Below are 13339 nucleotides of genomic sequence, written 5' to 3' on the forward strand. Positions count from 1 at the left end.
GAGTTAAGCGTCCTGAGGCAGACCGGGCTGCTCCCACCGGGAGCCCACCCGGCAGAGCCAGCACGCTGGTTTTACACAGAGCCGCCTGCACAGCTGGTTTGGGGTGGGAAAAGAAACTTTTCAGCAGAGTTAATAAAACCAGGTGCCCGGCAGATAATCCCACGGCGAGGCACCGCCTCAGCCCGCTTTCCCCGGCGGGGGCGCTTCCCCAGCGGGGGGGAGCACGCCCGGAGGGGGCCCGGCCGGGAAGGGCCGGGCCGGGCAGGGCAGGGAAGGACCGGGCAGGACGGGTCCCCCAGGGCCCCCCGGTTCCCCCCCGTGCCCCGGGCCGTCCCCGTGTCCCCGGGCGGGCGCCATGCCGCTGGCCCCGCCCGCCCCACATGACTCCGCCGTCGGTAGAAACTTTTCCCGTCCCGCGGTTGGAAAATGGCGGCGTAGGAGCGGGGCTCTCGCATCCCCGCCCGCTCCGGCTGCCGCCCCCCTCCCTCCCCGGCTCCGCCATGACCCGCTGGGTCCCCACCAAAAGGGAGGAAAAATACGGCGTAGGTGAGGACCCTCCCCGCCTCCCCCCCCGGCCCCGCGCCCGCCTGTTGCGCCGAGCCCAAGGGGACCGGGCCGGCCTCAGCCCCTGCCCCTGCCCCTTCGTCCTGGGGCTCGGGGCCGGGGGCTGCGGCTCGCCGGGCAGCGAGGGGCCGGGGGTCGGCCCCAGCCCTGCAGCCCCCGGCCCGGGGGGGGCTCAGCCCCTGAGGGCTCGAGGAGTTGGGGAGCGCCGGGCAGCCCGAGCCGGAGCCGTCCCGACGCGCCGAGTTGCTGCTTTTTGTTCTTTCTCTCTCTTTTTTTCTTCTTCTTCCCTCGAGCACCGAGCCCTGGGGACCCGAGAGGGCGTAGAGTTAGCCCTGCACCGCTGTGTTTATAGATATTTTTATGTATATATATTTTTTTCTCTACGCAGGGTGTGCGCCCCGTCCCGCAGCTGGGCGTTGGGTGGGGAGGTGCAGCTGAGCCCACCCCGCGGGGTCCGCGTCCCCCAAAACTGGGGTGTGCGAGGGGAGCGGGCACCCCGACCTGCAGGAAGATCCAGGGGCTCCCCCCGCGCGCTGCTTCCCGAGGATCCATTTCGTCCGCTGCTTCGTCTGCCCCCCAAAACAGAGGGGAATTGTTCTCAGCCGGAGGCTGAAACGCCTCTCGGCCGCTAACAGAGCCGAGCTGCAGTGCGTGCTGCCGGGAAGGCCCGTCTCCGTCCCGGGGTGTTTCGTTTTATTGGGAGCGGTTTTTTGGGGGATTGAGGAGGAGAAAACTTAATTGGCGTGAGTGAGAGCTTTTGTCCTGGGGAAGGAAGTACCAAACCTGGCTGTTCCAGCTGGAAACGAGAAACGGAGTGTTTTCCACCCGGTTCCTTCGGCTCGATTTAGATGCAAAGAGCGATTTTAGTTTCTGTGTATACCCACGGCTAAGCCTGGTGTAAACAACTTGAGCAGGAAAAAGGGAATTTGTGGGTCTGCGTAGAGCCCAAGTGAATTTCAGGGATTAATTTTAAGTTCTGTGTGTACATTCCTAGGAAATGTAACTCTTAAATGGCAAACGAGTCCTCGCTGCCCGGTTACGTGGTGTGGGCGCTGTAACTTCAGTGCCAGGGATGCAGGAATGCTGCGGATGGCTGGCACTCGTGAGGTGCCCGCACACCTGTGGCGTGGTGTGTGCTTGTGGGGTGTTCCTGAAATGCTGCCCTACAGACGGCGTACGGTGGCGTTGTAAACCTGGTGACGCCGGAAGGCAAGTGCCCTGTTGTAGGGCTGGCACCTGGGACTGGCCGAGGGGATGCCAAGAATCCGGGAGCTGCTTTTGGGACGGCGGGAGTAAGAAGGTGTGGAAGCAGCTGGGTGGATCATCTGTTCGTTTTGGGAGGAACTCTGATTATCTTTGGATGTCCCATGTGGGAAACTGGATGTGTAGTGAGTGAACTATACTTAAACATAATTAAAAAAAAAAATCCTAATTTTTTTTTTCCCGGTTTCATAAAGCACGAGGTTGTTTTCGTGTTGGAAGTGTTCTGAAGCCCTAACTCTTGAAAAGGCTCCGGGTTCTCAGCAGACGGGTGCTCGGGCTGCATTTTGTTCGTGTCGGCTGCTCTTGGGAGTTTTGTCCTGTTTCTGTAACAGCTTTGCTTCTTCTCTGATAGTTTTTTCTTTTTCTTCAAGTTAGTTGGGAAGGATGATCCTTAGTGTCAGTATTTCGTTGATGAACTGCAGGGTGTGAGAGTTGAAAGGAGACGTAGAGTTGCGAGGAGATTAAATGGGATTTGAAGTTAATTGAACACCAGTTTTCCCTGTTAGGCGTTAAATGCGGGTTTTGGAGAGGATCGCCTCTTTTCTACATCATTGAACTTCCTCCCGATGAAGATTAATATTCCGCCTGTATTTCACATGCCTGCGTGTAGTTAAAAAAGGTGCTTGTGTACCCGGAGACACTTCAGGGATTTTGTTTTTTGGTTAGTCGTGAAACTTGCGGGTTGTGGGGAATCAGTGCCGAAGTTAGGCGGTCCCGGGGCAGCGCTGGCGAGGTGAGGGGAGCAATGAGGGAGTTTCCTTCCCGGCGATCTGCCCCGCTCGGTGCTGGAGGCTGAGGGGGGCGCAGCGTGGGCTGACAGCGGGACGGGAACATCGGCCCTCCCGAGCGGGGCTGTTCCTGAGCTGCCCTCTGAGCGATGCCCAGCCCCGGGATGTGCCGTGTGTGCGCGGCTGAAGCACGAGTGGAAGCCAGCGGGCGGGGGGCTTTTACTTGTGGGGTATGTGACCGGGGTGCCGCCGTGGGAGCTCAGAAGTGTGTGTATATGATACCCGTACAGCATTTTTACATCTATGTGATGTGTGTGTGGCTTTTCCCTTTTGACCAGCGTGGTCCTGTGCACAGCTGACTTCTCTTAACATCCCAAGGCTTGCTGTCGGAGACGCGCTTGGAGTAAATTACCAAGGCAGCGGGTGCAAGTGCTCTGCAGAGTGCTCTTCCTGCTCGGCCAGCCTCATCCCGCGGTGCGGAGTTCCCAGACCATGCCGGACGTCCAGGATAGGCGCGAGCTGAGCGGCCGGCCCTCGAGGAGGAGCGCCGCCGTGCCAGCACGCGCCTTATCTCGGCGGGCAGTTGTGAGCGTGACGCAGCGCCGCTTCCTGAGAGGGTCCGGGGCTCGGTGCGGGGAGGGCTGTGGGTATGGCGGGGTGCTGGAGTTATGAGGTGCACGTATGGGAGGCTTCCGGAACAGGAAAAGGAACAGCTTCATTGAAACAGCTTTTCTCCGCTCCTGACGCCGTCCGTCCTTCATCTTCATCTTGACGTGCGGCTCTGCTTCACCTCTCATCCCATGATTGTGGCTCAGATGGGTGCATTCGGGCTTTCCCCAGGTGGACGGGGCACTGCAGGTACCTGAGATGGCATCTGTAGGTCTCGGTCCTCAGCCAGGACCTTGCAAGCTGCCCACATAGGCAGAGTTCAGTGTAGGGTTCATGTTGCCACATGCACTGTTAAAGCAAGACAACAACAACAACAAAAAAAAAAACATGAACGGCAACACCACCAAGCAAACAAACAAAACCCAAGGTGCAAACAAACAAAACCCAAGGCACAAACAAAATTGATTTTACTGCAAGCCCCATTGTTTGGGAATTGGCATGTTTTCACTTGTTGCTGGTCAGTTTTGGTTGCCTTGTGACAAGGGAATTGACCTGCCTGGCTTTTAGTGCTTTGAAACAGGCGGGACGTCGGCAGATTTCCAGGTCAGGGTGTTTTAGTGCCTCTTGGAGTTGGGATGGCTTTTCAAAAGGCATAAGTAGAAGTATATTTTTATTATTATTATTTCTTAGGGAGTGCCGTAAGGAGTTGGTGGATGAAGGGGTGTTACGAAGGTGTGCATGGCGTGCAGCCTCAGGTGTGCCCTTGCTATGGCTCTTTGAAAGGGGGGACAGGAATTTGTAAGAGTAATGCCATTTGAAAGCACGGGAACTCCTACGAGTGAGTGCTGGTTCTTTGTTTCTGCTGTGCAAGGAGGGGCTGAAGCAGCTGAGGACAGATTTCAGGTTTGCACAAAACGCAGCGTTCGCGGTCTGCAGCTGTGGTGACCGCTGGCTTACAGAGCCTTCTTCCCTTCTTCAGCGGGAGCTCCTGATCTCGTGCTTTCAGGTTCATGCCTTAAAACAGAGGAGGAGTGGATTTCAGGAAGTCAAGGGAGATGTGTCTTAGCGATGCGATTCTGTGAGTGACGTTCGGAGCTGTCGGTAAGGGCGGTCAGGGGTAGGTACCTGTGCATGGTGGGTCTGTCCCGGCAGTGCTGTGACCTCCGAAACCAGCAGAGGAAACGTGCGCAGATGCGATATTTGCTCGTGTATTTCTCAGCGTGTTGCTATTTCGAGAAAGCGCGTGCAGGACCCCTCTCCAAGAGACATCATACCCCTCTGTGTGCCCAGCCTGGGGCTTGTGCGTGATACTGCACCGCACCTTCCTGTTCCCTGCCCCCTGGGGCACAGTCTCAGGGCTGGGGAGGGACCTCGACATTGCCCTGGCCTGCCAAGTCCCACTGCTAAGCCGTGGCACCACGTCCACGTGTGCTTGCTCCAGGGCCAGCTGCCTTCGTTTGGATTTCCCTGTGCTGGGCGGCCCCATCATGTGCTCCTCTCCTCGCTTTCCTTTGGGAAATTGCAAACCAGGAATATTCTGAGATAGGATTCCTCTAGGGATTTACCAGAAATGTATATTTTTTTCTTCACTCATGTTCTCTCACAGGACGTTATTAAATCTGTGTGTGTTCCGTGTGTGCCATAGCTATCGATGCCCTATTTATCGTTCGCTGTAGTGCCCTGGCTTTTGGCCCTACTTCTTAAATACCTAGCGACATGAGAAGTGCCAGTCAGCCTAATGGAAAGGCCATCTTACAGCAGGCAGGAGCTTCAGCTGTTTATCTTTATTACCAATCATTTGTGTGCTTCGGAGTTGCCAGTGAAAAATCTGTAGGGTTTGCAGTGGGAGCAGGTAATGAGCAGTGCCGTTTTGAGTGTGAAGTGACAGTAGGACAAGGCCCTGATTGGCGAAGGGTTTTGGTTTGGTGTTAATTCAGGGCAAAAACCGTTCTTGAATTTCAAGTAGTGCCATAGTGGTTGTTGTAGTCCTCCTGTTTGGCCGTTCCTTGCCATAAATGTTAGATTTAGGCACGCTGACGCAGTCCTGGTTTTGCCGCACTTGGCCCAGCTTTGTTGGTATTTATTGGTGTGAAATAACCGCATCTTCTTTGTACGTAGGCAAAACTTTGAGGAGAGGGGGGAGCAAACAGAAAGCAATTTGAAGCCAGGACAACATCGCCAGGAAGTCTTTCTTCCAGCCTGCAAGCACAGGGAGAAGCATTTTTTTGGAAATAGTTGCGTTTCTGGAGTTTGGCCAGCGTTGGCTGTGGCCCTCGTGCAGGATATGCTTTTTCTAATCCTTCAGGAGTCCACCAGGACTGAAATCCAGTACATCTCGTTAAATACCTGAAGGTGTGCCTCGCTTTGGATAAGTGGCTGAAAGCCGACCCAGACGAATGAATCGAAGCTCAAACGAGGAGCTCGTGCTAATCCACTTTGGAAGCATTTGCTGTATTAACCACGTCGGGCTCTTGTCTCCTCTCCTACTCGCTGCACGTCGGAAGCTCTCACAAAGCAGCCGGCGGTGGCTAATCGCAGCCCCCCGAAACGCGTGGTCTGCTCCTCCCGGAGGTCTTCCCGCTGCCCTGCTGGGCCACCGACGCTACCTGGGAGCTGAGCCTATCTTTTCTGCAGGCTTGGAAACGCATTTATCCCGTTTTCTTGCCCGTGGTAGGTCCCAGAGCTATTCTAACAGTAGTCATTTTTTTTTAATAAAGTTTTAATGAATTCCTTAATGAGTTACTGGAGTTTCCGTCCTCCAGCTCGGAGGAAAATTGAAATTGTGCTCGATCAAAACCAAAAGAATGTTCACAAAGATAATTTTTGTGACTGCGAAACTTTATCTGCGTTTTGGGGCTGTAGCTGTGAAAGCGTTCCTTACGTTCATGGCATTATCAGTCTTCCCACGTTTGCATAATTTGTGCATTAAATCTGATTTTTGGTGTAAAGACTCGTGACACAAGAAGCAGCAGTTGCTGAATGTGCTCTATCAGCAAAATACGAACTATCTCCTGAAATATTTTTCTGCTCCATATAGCTTTGTAACTAAACTGAAATAATTAGGTGGAGGACCATTATGCGCAGTCATGGAGCCATCCATATACGTAACAAAACAAACAGATGGATGAGTGACTGAGCTAACTAGTGGCCGTGAGACTGGATTTGTTTAATACCGTATAGTATTTCTTAGCCCAGCTGCTTTATTTGGAGTGCTCCTTCTGTTATTTTAGCACAAACCCTTTTGTAAGGTGTTCTCAGAGGTTTGTGGCTGGTTTTACCGAAGGGAGCTGGAGGAGCAAGAAGCCTTCGTCACCCTGCGGAAGGACCAAGCTGTGTGGGTGCGCTGGGTGATGTACGAACAGGAGCGGACCCAGGTGCCCGAGGTCAGCGTGCTGGTGGGCACTGGCTGCTCGGCGCTCTGTTCTGCCCATCTGTGCTGTTGTCGCGGTTTTAGTGCATCCCTACGTCACTTGATGGCTTCGATACAAATTAATTTTATGAGGAATTAATCGGTGTTGAGCTTGAAGACTTCCCCGAGCAGCGAGCAGTTCCAGGAGCGCCGGGGATGCGCTGGCAGCGGCGAGGAGCATTGTTCTCCCCGGGAGGAGCCGCGCCGCTCGAGATGGCGAACTCCTCGCCCTGTGCCAGCAGAGCTGCGTGGAGGCCCGGCTCCCGAGCTGCTTGGAGAAGTGGCGCCTTTGAGTAAAGGTTGGCGCTCGGCGTTTGGAGAGCGTGCAGACCACAAAATGCAGAGACCCGGCGCTGCCGTGCACCCGAGAGGCTGCTGAGGCACGGAAACGCCTCCTGGAAGCTCGTGCGTGCTCTGCGTGCGTCTTCCTTTCCCTCCGGACAAAGCACGGAAGTCCCGGCGCTGCTGGGTTTGAAGGCAGACGTCACTGAGCAGCATGCGCTTAGGGAGCGCCGCGGGGCAGCCGGGAGGGAGGAAGCTGGTGCTGGACGAGGAGCTCACGGTGCCCGATCCTCCCTGACTGAGCTGCTGCTCCTGGGGGAGGCGTTCTCTGGTCTCTAGATGTGGAATAAAAACAAGTGATAGAAGAAATAAGATGGCTGCTGGTGGTGGTGGTGGTGCTTGAAATGCCTTGGCGAGGCTGAAGGGAGTGAGTGGAAGGCAGCAGGGACGCAGGGCGATGGAAGCCCCGTGTCTAGCGGCGTGCCTGCCCCCCGGCTGCTGCTTTAGCCTTTGCCGTAGCCGCAATCCTACCAGCCGCTCTGCGGGCAAGCTGCTGCCAGCAGTTCGCCGTTCAGTGAGCGTAGCTGGGTGCTTTGCTTGGGGAATTGAGTTATTTCTGCCTCGGCACGGTGTCCATGTAGCGTTTTTCGCGGCAAAGGCTGCGTGGCAGAGATGCAGCGAGATGAGCGCCACCGGTAGGGCACCAAGTCTTCTGCGGCGCCCCTTGGAGCAGGAAACGTCTCAGCGCCGGGCCGGATGGAAGCGGCTGCTGATGGCGGAGCTTCCAAGTCCTGGGCACAGTTGGTGAACGACTTAAAAGGCCGCGTGCTTTCAGAGATCCGCTGCGCATCTGAGCGCGGTGAACAAGTCGTGGGCCTGGAAAGGCTGCAGGTTACCCAGGCGCTTACTCAAGTGCATTACGAGCGCTCGCGGAGGGGTTGCGCTGCCATTTTACTAAGTAGAAATATGGCTGAGGGCATCGCTGTCGGTCGGAAGAGTCGCAGATAAGTGTGTGGGAACCTTCAGCCTTTCTCTTGCCTAAATCTTAGGCTGCTGTCCCAAGATAAGAGATCGGACAAGCTCCTCCTGTTGCTTTCTTTGCTTTTTCCTCCCAATTTGTGATCACGTGGGAGGTCGCCTGGCAGAACGGCGAAGTGGCGATGATCTTGGGCTCGCTTGTAGGTCCAGCCTAAAGCCAGCCGTGCTCGTGTCGCAGCGTGTAGTTCGCTGTGAGATGGTGCTGCCTGGTACCTGCCCTGCGATCCGGCCGGGTGCTCCGGTGCTGCGCCCAGGGCAGCGCCTGCCTCAAGTCAGCCGAGCAGGATTGTGGTGCAGCGCTGCCCACACCTACACACGGGAACCTTCTCATTTCCCAATTTGTATGTCTATTTTTTTTCTTCCTCGGTACGTTTTTAATGGCAAACGCTTCTTAACTGTTACCGATTTCCTAGCTTTTTTCTTTCATTTTGTCCTCACCCGCAAATACCCCCAGCTTCCTGCAGGCACGGGGCGCGTTGCTGCCCGGCTGGCGTTCCTCCCTGCCCGCTCACCCAGCGGTGTCACCCCGTGCACTGGGAGGTGGGGTTTGTCTTCGGAGAGTTGCAGCTAGGGAAGACGGAAAATACATTAGAGCTGCTCGCTTTTCTTCCAGGAACCAACTTTAAACCCTTTTTTACTGTACGTGGAGGCTGAATTGTTACGCATGCGCGCTAAATGCGCTCATTCACCTTCCGCCGTTGTCCTGCCTGCCTCTTCTGTGCCCGCCAGCTTTTTGTATCATGATTTTTAGACGGTGGTCGTCTCCCATGGGCCCTTCCTGGGGCTGCAGTGACCAAGAGTGGAGCAGTCTCATGAAACTCCCAACACAAAGGCGAAGCGGCGTAACTAAAACAACTGTTTTACTGCTAGCATCATCGGTAGGTTGGTTTAAAGATGGGGGGAGGGAGAGAAATATATATATTTAGTTTAGCCAAGTTTAGACTTGGAGCTGTTTAAGACTTGCGCCCCAAATAAGAGTCGCTCCGCGTGTCTGTAGCATGGCGGCCTCCGACCCAGCCTGCTGGGGATGCCGCTAGTCGCTGGCAGTCTGTCTCCCACCCCAGTGTGATTTTGCTCGAGTGGTTTTTGCAACTTCTGCGCCTCTCGAGATGCCTCTTGCTGGCCGGCAGGCAGAAAGAAGGCGACCTCCTGCTCGCCGCCTTCCCGGGCAATGGGCGGCAGCAAGCCGAAGAGCGACGCCGAGCTCCTGTAAGCCTGGGCTTTGCCAGCTGCTGCGTTTGTGAGCTTCGGGTCCTTCGTAAGTGCGTGTAGTGATGTGACAGGGCACTGCCGGGGCCGCGAGCAGTACGGGGAGAGCCTTTTCCCAGAGTTTGCAGTGTTTGAGATGTTCTGATGGGAAAAGGGCCAGTCGTGCCCTGAAGTCCAGTGGCTGGAGATGAGGAGAGCTTTGCGGCGCAGAGGTATGTCTTAGGCAGTAGTTTCCGTAGTGCGTGACTCAAAGGGGGAGGAAAACCAGGAACCCCGGGGGTTTGGTGAGGAGCCAGCTATTCTCTTGGTATTTAACGCTGCATTTTGTTTATTTGTCCGTTTTGTTCTTATACGTTTCACTGTAACTGAGGATCTATAGGGATTAAAAAAAAAAAAAGCAGGTATTTCTCCGGATAAGGGAACATCTGCAGTTCCTTTAGATCGGCTGGCTTCAGTGCTGATCATCGCTGCCCTGAAGAGCTCGGGGACCGATAAAGCTGTGGACAGGTCAGGGAGAGTCCCCTGCTGTTTGCTGAGGTGGGAAATTGGCGCTGAGGACGGACTCTGCTCTCCTCTGGTCTCTCCTGAGTTGTGCCGGTGGGGTAACACGTGCAGGTCTTGGTGTGACGGTGACAAGTCCCTGGTTAAAGCAGCATCTCCCCGCAGCGTGCCCGGAGCAGTGCTCGCTCTTTTTTTTGGTCGTGGAGTCGGGGTGCCTGCTGCACTGAGCTCCCCGAAGCCTTGTAACACAGGGGAGGGTCTCGTTAGCGAGGTTTTAGGTGGAAAAAGTAATCCTGGAGAAGCAAGTGAGTCTTCGAGGAGTGCCCGAAGTAATTTGTGCTGAGTCGTATTCTTAGAGGGAAAACAAAAGGCGGTTGTTTGGGCACAGCCAGATGAGCACATCCTAAAAAAGCGAGGAGAACGGCTCACTTGTGATATTGTTTACATTTTTAGAAGCTTTTGTGGTTCGGCTGGTGTTTGAGCTTCCAGCTGAAAGTATTCTTGAAGCGATGCATTAACAGATCTTTATCAATGCCTTGCCCTAAGAGGCCCCCGTTTATTTACGGACCCGTTTAAATCGGGAGTTCCCGCAGCTCAGGCTGGGGACGTGCTGGAGCAGCTGGAGCAAGCACCGCGTGGATCTAACGCCACAGCCACCTGCAGCGCGGCGGGGAGCGTGTTCGTGGCTCCTGCCCTCCGCCGGCACCTCCCCAGCAGGGGGGTGACTGCTGGGCTTCCAGGCCGGGCCTGCTGCCCTCGGTATGCACCGAGCTGGGGCTGCTCGGACAGCAAGGTGCAGCTTCTGGATCAGGAGAGGGGAGCGATGGGTTCGGGATGGATTATCGGGCTGGAGGGACTTGAACTCGACTGGCGAGGGTTTGAGAGCAGCCAGGCGAGCTCGCGCTGATGTGAAGCGTTGCAGCTGTTCAGGTTCCTGCTGGGCGGGGGAGCGAGGAGTTGAACTTGCATGGGCACACCTTTCACGTGTTCCCCTGCGTTATTTTTCCGTACTTCCAGGAGGTTTGTATGTTTGATTTACGGAGAGAGGAAAAGGTGAGCCTACTCTTTAAAACCCAGAAATACCCTATCAGCTGGGGTTTTTCCTCTCCCTGTTTCTGCCAGCACGAGCACACGTTAGCGTGAGTTAGAAGGCTTGTCCCCGGGCAGCGCGGAGCTCGCGTGGCTGCACAGGATCCCCCCGTGGCAGCGCCGAGAGGAAGCACGTTGCCGGCAAGCAGGGCTGGCCCGGAGAGCCCGGCCCCGAAGCCCCGCGTGAATCAGACAGTGACTCTTTGTTCAGGTTAGCTGCCAAGCCAATTCTCCCGCTAGCCTGAAAGCTGCCCGAGTCATGTGGTTTCTTCTTGGTTCGGAGAAAAACAATTTTTCCCTGTTTTTGCAAAATGCCGCTCTTATCTTTTAATGTATTCAGTGCCGGCTGACCAGCAGCCGTGGCTGCGTTTTCACGTTAACTCCTGCGTAAGATACAACTGGAGGAAAAATACCACGTGGCCTGTTTCTGCAGGAGCCTAGCTGTTGGGAAAAAGAAGTAGTGTTGGTGGATCAAACCACAGCTCTTAGCGGGTAATTCTTCTCTCTGGCTGGTATTTCCGAGAAAGCAGAACAAGTTCCTCGGGGATTATTTGACTGCGGATCCGTGCTCTTTCTTTGTACTTGCTGCTGGAGACAGCTTGAAGGACTGGGAGACAAATAAGGTGATGGCAAGCAAAAACAAATTGAGTGAGGTTTGATGTGTAAAAGCTCAGTGTGCCTTCTCCTCTCCTTCCTACCCTATAAACTTTCCTGAGAAAGCGATGTAGGAATCTCGATGTTGTTGTTTCCCGGTAGAAATACCGAGGAGGAAGAAGAGTAGGAAACGAAGCCTTCTTCCCATCGCCTCATTTTCGCCTTGCTTGAGGCTTTTTGCTCTGCATCATCAGCTCTGTACTGCGGTGAATGGCGTCTTGCAGGGGCAATTTTTTTTGCTAACTATTTCCACAGTAGTGCGATAGCATTTTGATTGCGTTGGACTTGATTTTTATAGTCCATCGAAATGACTGTTAAAATAATAGCTGTGACACGAAGCTCGCTGCTGTTGAAATGCTTGGGAGAAGCCACGCTCCTCACGAACGTATGTTTGGCACGACAGAGACCTGCTGCAGGGGTAAGGGGCAGAGCTGGAAGGAACGGGGCTGGTGCCTCAGGCACCTTCAGGTGGGGCCGCAGGGAGACAGCGTGGATAGTTTCTGGCAGGATCCTCACGTGGGGAAGGCTGGGCTTCATTCTTGCTGGGTTTGGGGTGGCGGCAGCGAGCGGAAAAGGGTATTTTCACGAAAGGTCCTGCCTCGTCCGTGCGCGGCGGGTGCCAGGGAGCTGGCTGCGTCCCGCGGCAGCTGCCAGCCTTCCGCCCAACTTCTGTGCGGGTCGGGGCGGTGAGATGTCCCCGCCTGCACGCTGGGCTGGCAGCCTGTGGGTTGGCACCGGGGTCTGTGCCCTGTGAGCCCGCAGCACGGGGTGGAGAGGAGTGAAGGGCCTGTCTGTGCTCTGCGCCTGGCTCCGGCATAGGCCAGGCCCTCGTGTAAACTGGTTTTAAGGCAGAAATCATCGCATTTGGGGATCTTTGTGCGTGGGGAGCTGCCGCCCTCCCGCCTTAGGTCTCCCACCTTCCGTGCCGCTGCAGCCCAGTGAAACGGCCTCACGTTGGCTCATCGCTGGCTCGTACACGCTCGGTCCTGTGCCAGCGCTGACCGAAAGCTGAGCCAGTTCCTCCTCCCAGCCCGTGCTTAGCTCTTCCCGCTGTCTCGTGCCCAGCATGTACCTCAACGCATTGTATGCACAGCAGTGTCGAAGTGCAGGAAATCCGAGGGAACATCAAAACTCGCTTGCTCTGTGACTCTGTGCTTGCAGACGATGGATGCCAAGACGTCTGCCTCTCGATCACGCTTCCTGTTTGTCTACATTGGCGTCTTGCTCTTCTGCAAACACATTTTAAGAGCTCGGGTGGTGCGATTGCTTCTTGCGCATTATTATTTTATTTAGTGGACTTAATATTGAAAATTGATTTGAGTGTTCTTGATTGTGCTTCTGGTTACCTCTGCGTTATGGCACATTGTTAATGCCATTAGAGTCAATAATGATCTCTCTTTTTTTAGTATTTTGAATGTGAGTTAAGTGTCAGGAAGGAGGAGGGAGAAAGCTGGTTAGAGTTGGCATCTTCAACTCCCTAAAATAAGGCACTTGTCTTCAAAAATGGGAGTAGCAAAACCAAGAACGTGCAAGAATCTAGAATAGATCCAGAATTCTTATTTTTTTTTTTTTATTAGGACAGAAAGAAGAAGTGAGTTACTCTCTCCTACGTGATCTCTGCCTGAAGGATACAGCAACAGGGTGGTTGTGCGTCTGGAAGGAAAATGTCTTCAGTGTTGTTTTTTCTGGCATTACAAAGTCTCCCCAGTTTACGAAGCCACGCTAGGTAGCAGTAAGGACCAGATGTGCTGCGAAACATCTCACTCCCCTGTGTTGCCGTCTGGTACAGAACCCGATGTGCTCGGTGCTGCCTACAGAGGCTCGGGAGGCCCTTGGCTTTCTGCAGCCTGTGCTCAGCCGACAGCCGCCGCTGCACCTGGGCTTGGGTTCTCCTCTAGAGACAGAGCGAATTCCTCCACAAGTCAGCGAGTTTGCTGCGGTGATGCCGAGGTGTGGCAAGGCGGCCGTAGTGCGTGGTGTTTTATAATGAATG

At 54.8% G+C, this 13339-nt stretch overlaps 1 protein-coding gene across 4 annotated transcripts in view; it reads left to right on the forward strand.

Moving 5' to 3' along the window:
- The window catches only part of DOCK1 (dedicator of cytokinesis 1), a 281310-nt gene continuing 267971 nt past the window's right edge, over positions 1-13339 (forward strand). For 2 of the 4 annotated variants that reach the window (XM_080596603.1, XM_080596604.1), the window contains exon 1: positions 5-546. In XM_080596603.1, the coding sequence (XP_080452729.1) occupies positions 381-546 (166 nt within the window). In that variant the 5' untranslated portion in view covers positions 5-380. Of the gene's footprint in view, positions 547-13339 lie in introns of all 4 variants that reach the window. The other 2 variants (XM_080596602.1, XM_080596605.1) reach the window with 2 other exon arrangements.

This window comes from Anser brachyrhynchus (genome assembly GCF_964034855.1).
Source record: "Anser brachyrhynchus genome assembly, chromosome: 6".
Taxonomy (NCBI): Eukaryota; Metazoa; Chordata; class Aves; order Anseriformes; family Anatidae; genus Anser; species Anser brachyrhynchus.